The sequence below is a fragment of the Gossypium hirsutum genome, chromosome A02 (genome assembly GCF_007990345.1).
Source record: "Gossypium hirsutum isolate 1008001.06 chromosome A02, Gossypium_hirsutum_v2.1, whole genome shotgun sequence".
NCBI classification, from domain to species: domain Eukaryota; kingdom Viridiplantae; phylum Streptophyta; class Magnoliopsida; order Malvales; family Malvaceae; genus Gossypium; species Gossypium hirsutum.
In genome coordinates, this window is record NC_053425.1 from 56,451,101 (window position 1) to 56,470,883 (window position 19,783).

The window sequence follows — 19,783 nt, forward strand, 5'->3', positions numbered from 1 at the left end:
TTATGGAACAAAGATAACAAGGAAACCGAATAAAGAAATCCAAGATAGAGAAATCCAGAATAAAGAAATCCAGAATAAAGAAACCCAAGATACGATACTATACCGGAGAATCGAAAACCAAACTCATAGAGAAAATACAGAATACCCCGATAATTCTTCAAAGAAAGAAAGTCCAGAAGAAAACATCATTTAATCCCACTAAAATCAAATATAACAAGATCAATATATCTTCCCATACATATATATCAGATGAAGCATCAAGTAGAAGAAACAGAATCATAATATCATATGTATTCTCTCATCAGTTCTTATCAAACGAAATGAAATAGAATACCCGATGAAATAGAGCAATATAAATTATAAACCAGTCAGACTACCAATGCTTTCATCCAACACCAGGATTAAAAGACATTCCCATATAACAAGAATTTCTTCAGAAGATCAATAGCCATAGAAATATTTCTGAGAACGGGTAAACACATAGAACATCTCAAAAGAGACTGCTAAATCTGTCCAGTCATAACTGTCACACTCAAATAGTTCACATTTCAATTATCATTTCCCCAACTAGTTCTGTCGTCACAAACTTCATATTAAACCATTCACTAAAGAAGGCCAGTTCTGAATAAATTTCGATTTACACTTTTCTCGACCTTGCAACTGAGTAATTCGGTTTACCAAGGAGAATTCCTTTTCTAACTGGGACAGTGCATAACTCTAATAATCTTTACATCAATCCGATACTTTACTGGCTCTGACTTTACTTATCAGCTCATTTTCAATCTCTGATCATACTTATAATTATTCTATCACTGAAATCTTTGGGTTCTCAACCGAAAACTTATTCAATACAAATCTCATGAAATTCCATTATAAGTACCACTTTGGTAAGGGGGAGGGGTTGTAGGACCTCTGACTCGACTTTCTTATACATACACATATGACACAACTCCTATCATCATAGCAACATCATCAAAATCATGTCATTCATTCATGTTGCCTTACACCAAATTTCCTATTGTCCCATTTAGGCAATATACTTATGCATACATTCTATGTTTTCTAGATAGCTTTACTTATCCATTCATTTAATTAAATCAATTCATGCTCATGACATCATATAAGGCCAAACAAACATAGATATTTGCATCACAATCACAACTTTCATTTTGTGCATCATCATGTACATATCATTACAATCATATAATTCAGTCCAACAATTTAACATAGATAAGTTCATTTCATTATAATCCTTTATCTCATAAAAAATTGTATATCATTAACATTCATCAACATTCAACGTCCAATCAAGACAAGGACATTTTCATTCGTATCATGATATTATGACCTTTATTCATACCTCTACTACTTTCTATTTATTCCGTTCATCTTATCAAGTATGCCACATACACTACATCGTATGAGCATTAAGCAAATATGGATATTTATCACAACATGAACTTTCATCTCACATATTATCACATACGTATCATAAACTTTTATTCATACTTTTCTGAACCGAGACTTATCATAATCATAACTTTACTCAAATACCTTCACATAACATTGAACATGGTCAGCGCAGCTCGGTTGGAGAGTACCCTGTCTAAATAAGATGGTACTCATACGCGTCGGAAGACATCACACTATCACAGATTAGTGGCATGTATAGCTAAACTTTTACACATGCTAGGTTAGTCCGAGAACCGACTAAACCTGCTCTGATACCACCAAATGTAACGCCCCGTACCCGAGACCGTCGCCGGAGTCGAACACGAGGTGTTAACAGACTTAATTCATTACTTAAACAGCTCAAACAATTTATTTTTAAAATTTTCAGTCAAGCTAACAATCTGCGTCATAGTCACTTAAAAATTAATATCTCGAGTTACGAAACTCAAAATCCAATTCTGTAAATTTTTCCTGAAACTAAACTCATATATCTACTTACTAATTTTTTTCTAGAATTTTTGGTCGAGCCAATTAGTACAGTTTGTTAGTTAAAGTATCCCCTGTTTCAGGGTTCGACTGCTCTGACCTTTGTGTATTACGAATCAGATCTCTCCCTGTAGAGAGTTTCAATGACTATGACGTTTATTTCTAATAAAACTAGACTCAATAAGGAATCTTTACATATAAGTTATGACTTCTAATTATCTTCGAAAAATTTATGGTGAATTTCCAAAGTCAGAATAGGGGATCCAGAAATCGCTCTAGCCCTGTTTCACAAAAATTTAAACATCTCGTAAAATATAACTCATATACCTGTTTTGTTCCATCCATATGAAAATAGACTCATAATTATTCAATTCAATATTTTATTCACCATCTAATTGTATCTCTACTATTTTTAATGATTTTTCAAACTCACGTCACTGCTGCTGTCTGAATCTATTTTATGGTAAATTTTACCTATTTCATGTTTTCCATGGATTAGCTAGTAATTTAGCATACATAACACCAAAAATGATCATGATTAGCCATTCCAATGGCTAATCATTACCAAGCATTTCCATACCACTCAATAACCATATCATAAGACCATATATACAAAATGATTATAATGCTACTCAAAATATGCAAGCCATTATGCCAAGATGGTATACGGATATAGTGTGAGCATGCCTCCGACCGTTCCCGATTTTCGAGCTGGCTTGTCAACACTACAAGGAATGAAAAGGAGGAAGTAAGCATAAATGCTTAGTAAGCTCACATGCAAATAGCAAGTAACACAACTATATAAGCAAACATAAAACATCATTTGCATAATCATCACCGAGACATTCATATCACATTTTCATTTATCATCTTACCATATTGTTGTTATATCGAGTTTTCAAGCCGAGGGTTAAGTACATACCTGTTCAAAGTATTCATTTCACAACACTTACCAGTACATCCCTTTCATCTCGAGTATTCCTCCATTTGAGTAGAATTTTACCCGTTGAACACATCGGAATATAATTCGGATACATGGAAAGTTTGCACGTAAGTGCCACATATGTAGCCAAGCTACCATGTAACCCGCCCATAAGTGAACTCGGACTCAACTCAACAAGCTCGAGCGTTCGCATCCATAAGTGAACTCGGACTCAACTCAACGAGTTCGGACATTCGCATCCATAAGTGAACTCAGACTCAACTCAACGAGTTTTGATGCTCAACCATCCTAGTGACATGTCACTTGTATCCTAATCTATTCCTAAGGTTCAAACGGGATTTTCCTCGAACACATCTCCTTGCCATCTTCCGTAAAATACCGAAACCAATACTCGGTAGTACTTTATATTTAACAATTAATACACATAATTTGCATTTTATTCGAAAATAACCACAAAGCATAATATTTCATGATAAAAATCAGCATCATATCATATAAACAACATTAAATTGCTTAAAATGACAATTATGTTACTACATTTACACATGAACTTACCTCGTATGCGAAAATGACTACTTTTACCATTTCGTCCACAACTTGGTATTTTCCCCATTTTAGCTTGAATTTTAGTTTTCATTGCTCTATCATTTAAAATATAGTCTAATTATGACTCACATTATTCAAATTGACCCAAAATCATATTTTGGAAAAATTACAGTTTTGCCCCTAAACTTTTGCATATTTACACTTTTGCCCCAAAGCTCGTAATTTAAACTTCAGCCTATTTTCTTATGTTTTATGACATGATGATCATTTTTCCCTTCTATGGCAACATCAAATTCTCTAACATGTACTTATGACTATTAGGTATTTTTACCGATTAAGCCCTTTTTCTAGTTTTCGCTTAAAACCGAGTAGCACAAGTTGTCTAACATAATTTAAAACCTCATATTCTATCATAAAACACCAAAATACACAAATTTCACCTATGGGTATTTTTCCAAATATGAACCCTAGGTTGAATTATTGCTAGCATAAGCTTAATCGAGCTACTGGGACTCCAAAAACGTAAAAATCATTAAAAAAGGCTAGAACGGACTTACAATCGAGCTTGGAAACTTGAAAAACCCTAGCCATGGTTTCTCCTTGCTATATTCAGCCATGGGGTTGAAGATGAGAAAAATTGGCTTTTAATTTTGTATTTTAATTCATTTTACCCCTAAATGACCAAAATGCCCTTACTACTAAACTTTCCAAAAATTCCATCCATGTCCAATTTTTGTCCATAGACTTATAAATTGGTAAAATTGCTATTTAAGACCTCCTAATTAATATTTCAAAACAATTTCATACTAGAAACTTCTAAAATGCAAGTTTTACAAATTATTCGATTTAGTTCCTAATTTCAATTTAAGTACTTTATGCATAAAATTTCTTCACGAAATTTTCACACAATCATGCAATCATATCATAGACCTCAAAATAATCATAAAATAATTATTTCTATCTCGAATTTTGTGGTCACGAAACCACTATTACGACTAGGCCCAAAATCAGGATATTACATTATATTAAGGTCATAGTAAAATTTCGTCAAGAAATTTTAATGTTTAAATGATTAATTAGGTGAAAATGACTAAATCGTAAAAGGTGAAAAAGTTGAATTCTATTAGTAAAAGGGATCAAATGACTATGAAATTTTAAATTAATGGAATAAAATAGTAATTATACCATTTTTAATGTTAGTGGACATTTATGGGTAAGCTTTTGTTAATTTTTAAGTTATTAACCAAGGTTAAAATAGTAATTTTATAAATAAACTTAAACTAAAATAAGACAAAATTGATATCATCTTCCCTAATTACTTTTCCACATAAATTGAAGAGAAAAAAATACCATTTTTATGTTATGGAGGTTCGACCAAGCTCTTTGATGCATGTAAGTGAATTCAAGGCCCGTTTTTAATGGTTTTTATGTTTTTGAGTCCGTTTTAGCTAAATTTAGCTAGCCCGAGGGTTAATTTGCAAAACTGTTAGAGGTTGACGGACTTTCCATGGATTTTTTTGAATATATTTTGATGTTAGTTGATAGATTATTAATATTGGTTGCAAAATAAACATAAGATTGCAAAATAAACATGTTTTGTTAAGTTATTTTTGTTGAATTTTAGAAATAGGGATTAAATTGTTAAAAGTATAAATTCATGGGTTTTGTTGTGAATTTTTGGTCATTATGGGTTGTTTCAAGGTCCCTTATAACATTGGTTAAGTTGGATTTAGGCTGAAATGAGTTATATTTAAGTTATGAGCTTAAGGACTAAATTCTAAAAAGTCAAAGTAATAGGGGTAATTTTGTAATTTTGGATAAATATGAACTATGGATTAAATCGAATACTAGAAGCATTTAATTCAATGAAATTATTTTTTAGATCAAGATAAACCACAATCGAATTTAAATCGAAGTAAAGCTAAAGTTTCAAATTAGTTCGACTCTACTACTACGACTTTAGTTATCGAGGTAAGTTCGTATATGTAACACCCCTTACCCGTATCCGAGGCCGGGCTAAGGTACGAGGCGTTACCAGACAAACATACAAACATTAAACTAAAATACGAGCCATAAAATTTTATTCATATTTCAAAGCGTTCATTCTCTTACACATAGTCCCTTATTTGAGTCTACGGAGCCTAAAACATACTTTAGAAAGGGTTTGGGACTAAACCGAGAACTTACAAAAATCTTGGAAATTTCATGCTTTAAGGCTCCACACGCCCGTGTCCCAAAGTCGTGTTCCATACACGGCTGAGACACATGGTCGTGTCTCTGCCTGTGTGCAATATACCTAGGCTATTTTCCAAGTTTTGGTCAACCTTGATCTCTTACACACTTATACAAAATCAAAAGCATATAACATGGTATTCATTTAATGATTAAACATCCTCAATTAAACCACAAACATAGCATTTGTATGTCATCATACATGTGTCTCTCATACTCATTTTACCTTGTTTATTATAGTACCACTTATACATTTATACCAAGATTATCATCTTACCAAATATCTTCAGCTTAATCATCAAGCATTCATATTTAAAGCTAGATCATATCTTTATAAAATACCACAATTCAGATGCGCAGAATAACATGTTTTCCTGAAACATTTTAATTCAATTCCATACCCAACAAGCATTACATTGAGACTAGTCATATATATATATACATGTCATGATACATAACATTCTCTTTTTGTTTTCTTATAAGCACATATCATTTATTTCATTATATCAATAATTCATATACCTATAGTTTTCATGTATTCCACATATATTTATTTTCCTCCTCCTCCTCTCCATTCCACATCCTTAATGTATATAGCATTCTTGTAAGTACGATTTCACAATTTACTAATAAATGTTCACATCAAACTGTCCACACGAGTCATAGTCACTTAATTATTTATAATTCGAGCTACAGAGCTCCAAATTAAGATCCGTAAATTTTCCCTGAAACTAGACTCACATATCGTTCCACCATAAAATTTTCATAATTTTTGGTTTAGCCAATTAGTACAGTTTATTCATTAAAATTTCCCCTGTTTCACTTTCTAACAGTTCTGACTTCTCTTCACTAAAAAATAATTATCTCACAGTACAGAACTCGGATAATGTTCTTGTTGATTTATCTTGAAAATATACTCATTATGGATTTTAAAAATATAATTTTTAGCCTCTAATTATTTTTCTCAATTTTTTTTTGATTTTCCAAAGTCAGAACAGGGGATCACGTAATCATTCTGAATCAATCTCACAAAAACATAAATATCTCAAAATATAGAACTCCTTTGCTTTCTATGTTTATTTTATATGAAAATAGACTCATTAAGATTTAATTTGATATCTCATTCAATCTCTGATTCAATTTATACTATTTTTGGTGATTTTTCAAAATCACGTCACTGCTACTGTCCAAAACAGTTTTATTGCTAATTCACTCTTTCACACTTTCTTTGTATTAACCTCATTTTAACATACATATCACAAATCATTTTCATCACATTTCATACATCACAAGTATAGGCCCATGATCACAAGGTCACCATAAAATCATCCTCATGTATAACTTACTTGTTTATAACCTTACCACATCCTGGTCACTTAATGAACACATCATTCACATAACCAAGTTCCTGCACATATTCATCACAAAACTGACAAAGCAATACATAGAGAGTCTCCCGTTGAACACTTCGGATCAATCCTCGATACTTGGTGGTTTTAGCACATAGCTCCACCCATCATATAGTTCGGCTCTCTTGTACACATGGTGAACACTTAGTACCACCCATGTGACCTAGCCAGTTTATCTCGTAGCTCTCTTGTCTACATGGTGTCCTTCACTTGGAACCACGCATGCGACCTAGCTACATATATCCCGTAGCTCTCTTGTCTACATGGTGTACACATAGTATCACCCATGCGACCTAGCTACATCATAATGTCTTGTAGCTCTCTTGTACACATGATGTGCATTCAGCACTATACATATGACCTAGCTACATACCATCTGTATCATCCAATCTTTCCGAAGGTTCAACCGGGATTTCTCTCTCTTTTCCAACAATTTCACCAATCAAGTAATTATCCACAAACATATTTCCAATATTTTTATAAAATATCATAATACAAGTAATAGTGATGTATTACTTACATATAAACTTACATCTTATTTAATATCAACGCAATAACATTAAATTACACATTGTCTTATTCAAAATCATATGAACTTACAATTTCCCATAATATCCATAATCATAAAAATCACATTTATGTATGATAATTCAATGCACTTCATGTACCATAGACATATTTTTAAATCAATTCATAAACTTGGCACCATAATCATTTAATTTAACATAATTCAATTAATTCACTAAATTTAACTTTCAAATATAAATTACAGCATTATTGTTGTATTATTATCATACCAACTTACATACTTTCAACACCTTGGAGATCATAGTAAATATATCAATTTTACATTGAAACATGCATAAATTAATGCTTATTATACATATGAACTTACCTTGATATTAAAATGGCCATTTAACCAACTTTCCCAATTTTCAATTTTTCTCTCATTCTAGGTTCAAATCTCATTTTCTGGGATCTAAAACATCATATTTTAATTATTTAATTAATGTACTATTCAAAACAGTCCTTAACTCAAACTTTGGAAAAATTACAATTTTGCCCCTAAACTTTTGCATATTTACACTTTTGCCCCTAGGCTCGGGAATTAAACTTCATCCCTTATTCTTATGTTTTATGACTTGATGATCACTTTTCCCTTCTATGGCAACATCAAATTCTCACTCTAACATATACTTATGACTATTAGGTATTTTTACCGATTAAGCCCTTTTGCTCGTTTTCACTTAAAACCGAGTAGCACAAGTTGTCTAACATAATTTAAAACCTCATATTGTATCATAAAACACCAGAATACACAAATTTTACCTATGGGTATTTTTCCAAATATGAACCCTAGGTTGAATTATTGCTAGCATAAGCTAAATCAAGTTACCAAGACTCCAAAAACGTAAAGAACTTGAAAACGGGGTTAGAACGGACTTACAATTGAGCTTGGGAAGCTTGAAAACCCTAGCCATGGAGTCTCCCTTGGTATACACGCCCATGGTGAAGAAGATGAGCAAAATTGGCTTTTACTTTTGTATTTTAATTCATTTTACCCCTAAATGACCAAAATACCCTTACTACTAAACTTTCCAAAAATTCCATCTATGTCCAATTTTTGTCCATAACTTAGAAATTGGTCAAATTTCTATTTAAGACCTCCTAATTAATATTTCAAATCAATTTCATACTAGAAACTTCTAGAATGCAAGTTTTGTAACTTCTTCAATTTAGCCCCTAACTTCGAATTAAGCACTTTATGCATAGAATTTCTTCACGAAATTTTCAAACAATCATGCAATCATATCATAGACCTAAAAATAATCATAAAATAATTATTTATATCTCATATTTTGTGGTCCTGAAACCTCTGTTCCAACTAGACCCAATTTTGGGCTATTATAGTATGAATTGTAAATGTGTTAATGCTAGTTAAATTGATTATCTATTATATTATGTTAGTTGTAAATGGATTTGAATATACATGTATCAATGTTATGATGAACTGAAGAAAAACGAGTCCCGTTTGAACCTAAAGAATTCTTAGGATACAAATGACATGTCATTAGAGATTTCATGTTTCTGGTAGTAGTCTTGAATGTCCTACCGATGCCTGAGGTCCCGCATTTTTTGTAGGTTCTCCACAGCTTGTGTGAGCAGCATCGTGTAGCTAACATTTCGACCTACAGCTTGTGTAAGCAGACCGATTTCATAGCTCGTGTAAGCATTGATGTAAAGGAAAGGTTACGATTATATGGAAAAGCACACTATGTGTGAGTATTCCCGAGTACCCGATGTAATTCTAGATGGTTCAACGGGTAAGAAAAGAAAAAAAATGGTAAGTATGCAAATGGAATGAATCATGATCCTATGAAAAGATTAATGAGTTACATGATGTATATATATATATATATGGAATTCTACTTATCTTATGGTTGAATTCATTTGTATCATAAACAAGTATACTAACTTGTGAGTTTGATGATGCTGTATAGGCTTATACGAAGCTTATGGCATTGGTAATGAGTTTATGCTTAATATATGAATTGTGTTAATGAAATGGTAAGTTATGCTTAAGTTTATACGAGCTTACTAAGAACTCATTGCTTTTGTAGTTACTTTCCTGTTTTTATAGATTATCGAAAGCTCGATTGGTTGGAAGCTTGTTGGAGACCTATCACACTAGCCAACAACCATTTCGGTAGTTTTTGAGTATTTTGGCCAAGGTTAATAATGGCATGTATATGATCTTTGTAATGGTATTTCTTTAATGTGTAATGGATGTTTTGGTGTGTTTAAGCTTTTGAAGTCATATTGGATTTGGTGAACTTCAATGCCGTACCAAGTATTGTCATTTTGGTTATATATAAGTGCTTGTATATAAGTCCCTTTTGGTATGTATATGATGGTTGGAAATAGTCATTTGTGGTATAATGTAGTGGCTAAACAAACTAGGTTGTGTGCTTGAGTTATGGTCAAATTGCTTTGGTTTGATCCATAATGTTTTGATACAATTGTGGTGCCTTTGAAGGGCATATTGGTTAGATGAATTAGGATGTTTGAAAAGGCATGTTTATGTGTGTTTGAATGATGTTTAAGTTCCTTGGATGTATGCCCAAATGGTATGAATGGTTAGGTATGAATTAGACATGAAATGGCTTGAATTTAGGGTCAAATTATTGATCACACAGCTTGGGACACGGGCTATCACACGGCCGTGTGTCATTTGAAATTTCATAGTGTTTCAATTCAATGAGTTACACAACCTAGCACACACCTGGCACACGGTCGTGTGTGGCAATCCAATGAGTTACACAGATGAGGACACGATCATTTGTCCCTTTGTTCGAATGTTACACGGCCCGGGCTATGTCACACGGCCTGACCACAAGATCGTGTGAATCTTGTTTGCACATTTTTGCATCTTTTTCTTAGAACTTTTGTTTTTATTTTGATTTAGTCCTGAATTACTTCTAAGCTAGTTTTAGGCCCTCGAAGGCTCGATTTAGGGACAAAAATGCTTATGATTGATTAGTTTATAATAATTTCAATTTATTTAATGTTATGATGTTGAATGATTTTTAATTGATCGGTAATACTCCAAAACCCTAATTCAATAACGGAGAAGGGTTGTTAATATATATTATATAAACATGAGAAAAATGGGTTCTGCTATACATTAAATGCATGCAGTGGTTTTATTAAAAATAATATATATAACTTTGCATTAAAAAGGTTTTGTATTATATACATGTATGAGTTTCTATTATAAATATCATATATATGTCTTTGCATTAAAAAGATTGTTTTATTTAATCTATATATAAATGTATATATATGCGGTGTGTGAACCTTATAACGTGAATTGCAAACCCATGTGAAACGTGAGGTCTACTATGCTCTCTGTGTGTGAATCTATAAGGTTATGAGGATCCACATTGCATGCAAAATTTGTTGTTTTGTGCTTAATATTTTCATATATGTGAGCTTAATGCTTTGCTAGCTACTCTATGAGTACTACGAGCTCTATTAAAAGTGTGAGCCTAAAATGATGTGATCTATAAATGTATATTATTGTGATATGCTGGAATTGTGAATTTTTGGAACCATTGGATATAGTTGCCATGCCATAGGGTTGTGAGTGCTCACCCATATTATGTGATAGGAAATTGTGGCTCGGTGATTCGATGGAGAAATAAGGGAATGTCGAGCAATGCTCCATTCACTGGGGATCATAAGGGTGTGTTTTTCAAAGAGTGTAAGCATTCTTGCTAACTTTATGGCGATTTGAGTGACTCTATGAGTCTTTGGTTATGTTCTGGGAGATCCGTTTATCCAATGAGTATATCATTTAATTATGTTTCCTTTTCACGAATTGCCAATATATCACTAAACTAAACAGGGTTGATTATATGTGAATTAATAACATGTGAACTGATTGTATGCAAATCACTTACATATAAAACTGTTTATGTACGAACTGTTATATGCTATCTGTGTGTAAGTGAGTTGTTTAGCATGTGAATTATGCATGTGTATTCATTGAGCTTTCCCAAGCTCATACCTTTATTTTCTTTACCCTTTTAGATAAGTAGTGCGTGGGAGAATAAGGAGGGTGGCAGTTTAGTGATCCATCGCACAAACTTTCTTTCTACAATATATGTACCGAGCTTGTAAAACCCCAAGAAGGCAAAGTGGGACATTTTCAGGCTAGAGACTTAGAATGGGACTTAGTTTATTTTCAACAATTTATAAATCATTTTTCTAAGGGTTGTAAATGGACTTTTTGGGCTGCTTAATTTTTTGGAATTTTTATTTCTGTGTTTGCTTGTTTGGTAAATTTGTTGTTTGAATTATATAATACTGCCCATATGAGCTAACGAGACATTTTACAGCTAATAAAGCCTGCAAAAATTCAGGTACGCCTTATTCCACTTATTATATGACTTATTGTTTGATTTAGAAAAGCTTGCTGTATGAAATATTTTGAATATGTATTGTGCGTATGGATGGTTGGTGTGATTTGTGGTAGTTTTTCAAAGAGCCACTTCGGTGGCTAATGTGTTGTTTGGAATTTGGGTTGGACTATTTTGCCCGGGTTTAGGGTGTCACATTTAGTGGTATCCGAGTCAAGTTTATAAAAAAATGTAATAAAAAATAAAAAATAAATGGGTTTTTTATAGATAAATAATTTTTTTAACCTTTTTGGACAAAAATAATATAGTGTGAAAATTTGTTATGAATGAGGTAGGAACGGGAACACATTCCCTTATTGAAAATTTTTTCTTCAAAAGAATTGTTTTGGACCACTTGCCACTTCTTACTTTATCATTTTCTTTAAATTAAATATAATAGTAGTTAGAGATGCCTCTTAGCGCTGGAGTCCGACTGCGAATGCACCGATGAAACCAGCTCTGGGAGAAGCTGCACCTAGAACTAGTTTCGAGTCTTTAGTTTAAGTACTGGATAGGGCGTTCTAGAGTATAGCCGGTGGGAACCCTACGCCCACTGCCAGATGTTTGCCACCCGAATAACTTCGAGTTTGGGTGGTAAAGAATTTCAGGAGCTAAAGGAGATGATCTGACGATTGTTGAATATTGGTTGGAGAATGTTAAGAGGATCCTTGAGCAGATGGGATGCTCAAATGAGAAGATGGATTGCATCGTATTATTACTAAATGGTGAAGTTCGTCACTAGTGGAATAAGGTAAAAGGGGACCACTGCTGATCAATTGACTTGGGAGTTCTTTTTGGAGTCCTTCCAAAATAAGTGCTTTCGAGAGTAGTATCTGGATGTGAGGAAGAGAGAGTTTTTGGATCAGCTTCAGGGAACCATGTCCGTGGCTAAATATGAGTCTAGGTTTGTGCAGTTTAGCCAATATGCTCTGAAGATGGTGTTCTTGAAGAGGAAAAGGTGTAAGAGGTTCCAGTTTGGGCTAAATCAGGATATTCAGATGTATCTAGTGTCACAGAGCGTAGAGGTCTTCAATAATTTGGTAGAAAGGACTAAGGCTATGGAGGAGACACTAACCGAGCTGCTTAAACCGATTGTCACCGAGATTGGGAAGAGAGGCTTCGATCACTCAGAGTCATCAAGGAGACCAGGCAAGAAAGGTCGAAAGATTCAGAGGTCTAACAAGAATGATCAATGGGATTCTCATTCGAGCCAAGCCAGGCCGCAGAGTATTGCGGTAGTTGCTTCGAGTGGATCGGTCGGGTTCCTAGTGTGTCAGCACTATGAGTGTAGGCATCTAAAAGTGTGCTGGAAGATGTCTGGGGCATGTCTGCGCTACGGGTCAAAGGAGCATCAGATTCATAACTGCCCGATTATAGATGAGATGACCCAGTCTACTGCATTTGCTAGAGGCCGAGGCCAAAGTCATGGTGGTAATAGGAGATCGACAGGTCAGAGATCTATTCCTATACTATAGCTACATCAATTGACTCGGGTGGACTTGCTCGTGTTTATGCTGTGAGGGAGCCATGGGAGCGCTTGGAAGCAGATGTGATAGCAAGTACCTTTTTACTAAAATCTTTCTCTTTATTTTCGCTAATAGATTTGGGTTCTACTCTTTTGTATATTGTGAGCGATTTGGTGAGTGAGTTGAGGATTCTGGTAGAGACAATTAGTCAGGGAATGGTAGTGATGAGTTCTCTAGGGGGAAGTTTTTTGGTTGATCGGGTTTATCGAATGTGTCCGTTGGCAGTACAAGGATACACTTTTCCCGTAGATCTGATGGATCTATCGTTTTGTGGGTTTGACGTAATTCTCGAAATGGATTGGTTGACTGAGCATGGGGAAATGATCAATTTCTAGATAAAGCGTCTTACTTTGAGAGTTAAGGGTAGATTGGAGATTGTAGTCATGGGAGAGAGACCTAAATTATTCTTTAATGAGGTGTCCACGACTAAGGCTGAGAAGTTGATGTGTAAAGGTTGTGAAGCTTACTTATCCTATATGCTTAATTTTAAGAGTAAAGGTACGGGAGTTCAGGATATCCACGCTGTGAAGGATTTTCTTGACGTCTTTCCAAAGGAGTTACCTAGTTTGCCACCAGATTGGGAGGTTGAGTTTGTTATTGAGGTTTATCTTGGCAGTGCACTAGTTTCCATTACACCTTATCACATGACATCGAAAGAACTCATGGAGCTAAAGACCCAGTTGCAAGTGTTGTTGGATCAAGGGTTTATCAGACCGAATATATCACCTTAGAGTGTATCGGTGTTGTTTGTAAAGAAGAAAGATAGTACCTTGAGGCTGTGTATTGATTATTGATAGTTGAATAAGTTAACCATCAAGAATAAGTATATGTTTCCTCATATTGATGACCTATTTGATAAGTTCAGGGGAGCGACGGTGTTTTTGAAGATTGATTTGAGGTCTAGGTATTATCAACTCAATGAGAAAGAGGCTAATATCCTAAAGACTACGTTTAGGACTCGGTATGGGCATTACGAGTTCCTGGTTATGCCATTTGGATTGACAAATGGGCCTACAACGTTCATGGACCGAATGAATTGAGTTTTTCACTCATATCTGGATTAGTTCGTAGTTGTCTTTATAGATGATATTCTCGTGTATTCCCGTACTGAGAATGATCAGGATGCACATCTATGAGTTGTTTTTTAGATTTTATGAGAGGAGCAGCTGTATGCCAAGTTAAGTAAGTGCGAGTTCTAGCTTCAGTAAGTGATGTATGGTTTCTTCTGAAGGGATTCGTGTGGATTTGAAGAAGGTTGAGGCTATTCTAGGGTGGAAGCAACCAAAGAGCGTTACTGAGGTCTGTAGCTTTCTGGGATTAATGGGGTATTATTGTAGATTCGTTGAAGGGTTCTTCATCATAGTGCACCCTTAACGAAGCTACTTCAGAAGAATGTGCCGTTTGAGTGGACAGAGGAAAGACAGAGATGTTTTGATAAGCTGAAGACAATGTTGACTGAGGCACCAGTGTTGGTTCAACCTAAGTCGAGGAAAGAGTATGTAGTCTAAAGTGATGCATCATATATGGGGCTCGGATGTGTTTTAATGCAGGATAGGAAGATGGTAGCGTATGCTTCAAAATAGTTAAAGCAACATGACCATAATTACCTAACCTATGATTTGGAGTTAGCCGCTATGGTCTTATCACTCAAGGTTTGGCGTCATTATCTTTATAGTGAAAGTTGTGTTATCTACACTGATCACAAGAGTTTAAAATATCTCCTAGCCCAGAAGGAGCTAAACTTGAGGTAGAGGCACTGGATTGAGTTGTAAAAGGACTATGATTGTGTGATTGAGTATCACCTTGGCAAAGCGAATGTGGTTGCTAATGCTTTAAGTTGAAAGTTGATAGTTGAATTGCAAGCCATGTTTGCACGATTGAGTTTAACCAGTGATGGGGGGTTGTTGGTTGAGTTTCAGGTGAAGCCAACTTTGTCTAGTTAGATTAAGGAGAGATAGTTAGTGGATGAGTTCTTAGTGAAAAAGATCCGACAAGTTGAGGATGGTAGCGGTGGAGGTTTTGAATTGAATTCCAATGGCATCTTGAGTTTTCGTGGGAGATTGTGTATGCCTGTTGATGTTGAGCTTAGGCATGAAATTCTTATTGAGGCGCATAGTAGCACTTATGCTATGCACCCCTGTAGTATCCAAATGTATCGAGATCTTAGGGAGTTGTATTGGTGGCCTAGATTGAAGTGGGATGTTACCGACTTCATGGGCTGTTGTATGGTTTATCATACGGTGAAGGCGGAGCAAAACATCCTTTAGGTTTGTTATAGTCGATATAGATTTCGGAATAGAAGTAGGAGAGGATTATGATGGATTTTGTTTTGGGTTTGCCACTAACTCCGACAAAGAAAGTTTTGATTTGGGTGATTGTTGATCGGTTCTCAAAGAGTACGCATGTTCTAGTAATGCGTACTAATTACTTGATGGAGAGATTAGTTAAGTTGTATATGGAGGAGATAGTTCGACTTCATGGTGTACCAATTTTATTCATCTCTGATAAAGATTTGCGATTTACCTTCAGATTTTGGAGAAGTGTTCAAGGAGCTTTGGGTTTGAAGCTTAACTTTAGTACGGATTATCATCCTCAGATAGATGGTCAATTGGAATAGGTAATTCAAATACTCGAGGACATGTTGCGCAGTTGTGTCATCGAGTTTGGTGGTAGTTAGGAGTTATATCTACCTTTAGTGGAATTTGCTTACAATAATAGTTACCAGTCGAGTATTCCGATGGCACCTTTTGAGGCACTATATGGTAGGGGGTGTAGAACTCCTCTTTATTGGCTTGAGTTTGGTTAGAGATGTGTTGTGGGTTCGGATTTGATTTGGGAGACTGAAGAGAAGGTGAAACTGATTAGTGATAGACTTAAAGCCACTTCTGATAGGAAGAAGTCTTATGTAGATCTGAAATTTCGTGACATCGAGTTTCAGGTTGGGGATTGAGTCTTCCTTAAAGTTTCACCTTGGAAGAAAGTTTTAAGATTTAGAAGAATAAGGAGGTTAAGTCCGAGATTTATTGGGCCTTACGAGGTGATTGAGAGGATTGGACCAGTAACGTATCGACTTAGATTACTTACTGAACTTGAGTGGATTCACGATGTATTTCATGTGTCTCTGTTGCATAAGTATCGATATGATCCATTGCATGTTGTTCTAGTTAAGGAGATTGAGATTTGACCTAGTTTTACTTATGAGGAAGAAATAGTTGAAATCTTAGCTCATGAGGTTAAGGTGTTGCGTAACAAGAGCATAGCTTTGGTAAAAGTTTTATGGAGTCACCACAAGATTAAGGAGGCTACTTGGGAAACCGAGGATGCAATGAAACGATAATATCCTTATCTATTCGATTCAGGTGATTTCTGTAACATCCCGAATTTGGGCCTAGTCAAAACAATGGTTTCAAGACCACAAATTTGAGATAGAAATAATTATTTTATGATTTTTATGAGGTCTATAATATGAATGTATGCTTATGTGAAACTTTCATGAAGAAATGCTATGCATAAAATGTCTAATTGAATTTTTGGGACCAAATTAAATAAGATGCAAAACTTGTATTCTAGAAGCTTTAAGCATGAAATTGCTTAGATTATGAATTAGAGGGTCCTAATTAGCAATTTGACCAATTTCTATAATTTTGGACAAAAATGGACTTGCATAGGAAAACTTTGAAAGAAAGACCATAAGGGCATTTTGGTCATTTGGTAATTAAAAGAATACAAAGGGAAAATCAAAGAAAAAATGTGTCCATCTTTTCCAAGTGCTAGCTGAATTACTCAATAGCCATAGCTAGGGTTTTTGTTCAACATTTCAAGCTTGATTGTAATTGCTCCCAAGCCCCGTTTTTAATGTTCTTTGTATTTTTGAAGTCCTTGAAGCATGATTTACCCATTTGTAGCTATATTTTGAGCTAGAGCTCATGTATGAAATTTGACCCATGTGCAACATGCATGTGTTTGGATGATTAATGAAGGAATATGAATGTTTGATGCATGATAAACATCTTTTACTAGGTGATTTTTAGTGAAAACATCAAAAAGGGGACTTGTTTGTAAAATTGTAAAAGTAAGTAGTGAAAATATGAAATAAAGGAAAATGTGAGCTGATATGCGCATAGTATAGGTTTCGCTAGGCTTGGGTAACCAAGAAAATGCATGCATTTCATTTTAGAAGCCTAGGGACTAAATCATAAATAATTGGAAAGATAGGGGTAAAAAGGTAATTTACCAAAGATAGATTATGGATTGATTTGAGTAATGTGATTAATAAAAAAGTTAAATTTGGCCTTATAGATCAAGAAAAACGTGAACCGGGTCTTGATCGAGGGAAGAATAAATCATACAACGATTAGACTCGATTACCATCATTTTGTACCTAGGTAAGTGGATATGCAAATAATAGGTGTTGCAGCATGATTTTAATGTTTTGATATCATGTGATAAATGTTCTCTTATTATTATGAGTTATATGCTTATTGGTTGTTATGAAAGCATAAATGATATTAAGGCCACTACATACAACATCACGAGCAAGTACAACAAAGTATGTCTTATGCAAGTGAGGAAAATCTCGTTTGAACCTTAGGAATAGTCTAGGATACAAGTGACATGTCACTAGGAATTTAGAAATCCGAGCTTGTTGAGTTGGTCCGAGTTCACAAGGGATGTGATACATGTAACTGGGTTCCGGGCAATGATCTTGTGTGTCGTATCGGTGGCTAGGTAGTCCTTGAGTTGGTTGGATACTTGAAAGCTTGTGTGAGCAGCCTGTGTAGCTACACCTTGATCGATAGCTTTTATGAGCAAGCCCGTGAGTAGCTCCATTGCGAGCATTACATGTTTTGAGGTAGCTTTGGCTACGTATGTATATGTGGCACTTATGTGCAAGCTTTTCGCGTATCCAATAGTATTCCAAGTGTTCAATGGGTAATGCAATGGATGTAATGAAAGTCCTGAGGAGGGCATGTTAAAAAGGTATGGTTATATCATATACTACGACGAGTACAGGTATGTATGCTAAACCTATGAATAATGCCTTGATAAAGATGATATGTGATGAGAAAGTATGTACATGAACACTTGATAAAAAAGCCAAAGTGATTGGATAATGAATAATCTTTGTGGTTATGATATTATGTCTTTGTGTGATTGTGGTTTACTATCATTACATATTATTTGCATGTGGACTTACTAAGCTTTAATGCTTACCCCCTTTCCTTTCCATCATTTGTAGTTCCGCCAAGCTAGCTCGGGGATCAGAAGCTGTCGGAGTCTTCGATCACACTATCAAAAGATTATTAAGTATAGTGAAATTGTTATTTTAAGTATGGCATGTATAGAGGACTTGGTTATTTTGTGGTATGTGTCATGCTATTTGGCCAAATTGTGAAGGCCTATAATGTTAATGATTCATTTTGTAATGGCCGTGTGATATGGCTTATATTTGATCATTGGGTTGTAATCTAATTACCCATGCATGCATGTGTTAATGCCTTAATGATGTGATATGTTATTGTTGGGTGAATGTATGATAAAGTATGGATTAGATGCTAAAAGATAAGGGACGACTTAATGGCTTAAAATGAATATAGTCATGAATGTATAATTTGAAGATATGGTAACAAGTTTGATTATGCATGAAATTAGTGTGGAATGCTTCTAAATGTTGTAACAAAATGAATGTGCAATAGAATGACATTATGAAGGTGTAAAAGTGCCATGGTGTTGAATATTTGAGTGTCTAAATATGTCATGTTGTATGCTATAGAATATGATTGAGTGTATGAATGATTGAGGGTGATAATAGGCTTGGGAAATAGCCTTTAAATGGTCCACACGGGTAGATACACAGGCATGTGTCTAGACTGTGCGTGACACACGGTCTGCCCCACAGGCGTGTTGAATGGCCGTGAGTCCTTTGCACCCTAATTTTGCAAGTCAGTATGCTCAGTAATAAACACATGAGCTAAGACTGTAGCGCCCTCACGCCCGAGACCGTCGCCAGAGTCAAGCTTGAGGTGTTACTAAACTTAATTCATTAATTTAACAGCTTAAACAATTTATTTTTAAAATTTCCAGACAAGCTGGCCAACTGCATCACAGTCACTTAAAAATTTATATCTCAAGTTCCAAAATCCAAAACTAAGATCCGTAAATTTTCCCTGAAACTAGACTCATATATCTATTTACTAATATTTTTCTAGAATTTTGGTCTAGCCAATT

At 34.7% G+C, this 19,783-nt stretch overlaps 1 protein-coding gene across 1 annotated transcript; it reads left to right on the forward strand.

The window, feature by feature from the left end:
• Positions 1–12,907: 12,907 nt before the first annotated feature.
• LOC107956310 (uncharacterized) lies at positions 12,908–16,505 on the forward strand. The gene is made up of 7 exons (XM_016892018.1): positions 12,908–13,478; positions 13,631–13,836; positions 13,891–14,258; positions 14,421–14,538; positions 14,639–14,723; positions 14,787–14,854; positions 16,362–16,505. Exons 1-7 carry the CDS (start codon positions 12,908–12,910, stop codon positions 16,503–16,505), a joined length of 1,560 nt encoding a protein of 519 aa, XP_016747507.1.
• The last annotated feature ends 3,278 nt before the right edge of the window (positions 16,506–19,783 follow it).

Bases quoted from the DNA above. Each gene is read 5' to 3' on its own strand.
- LOC107956310 (XM_016892018.1), top strand. From the start codon at position 12,908: ATGTCCGTGGCTAAATATGAGTCTAGGTTTGTGCAGTTTAGCCAATAT. The intron at 13,479-13,630 runs GTCAGAGATCTA...TTTCGCTAATAG, and splicing joins TGGTAATAGGAGATCGACAG to ATTTGGGTTCTACTCTTTTG. The intron at 14,539-14,638 runs GTTATGCCATTT...TTGTCTTTATAG, and splicing joins ATGGGCATTACGAGTTCCTG to ATGATATTCTCGTGTATTCC.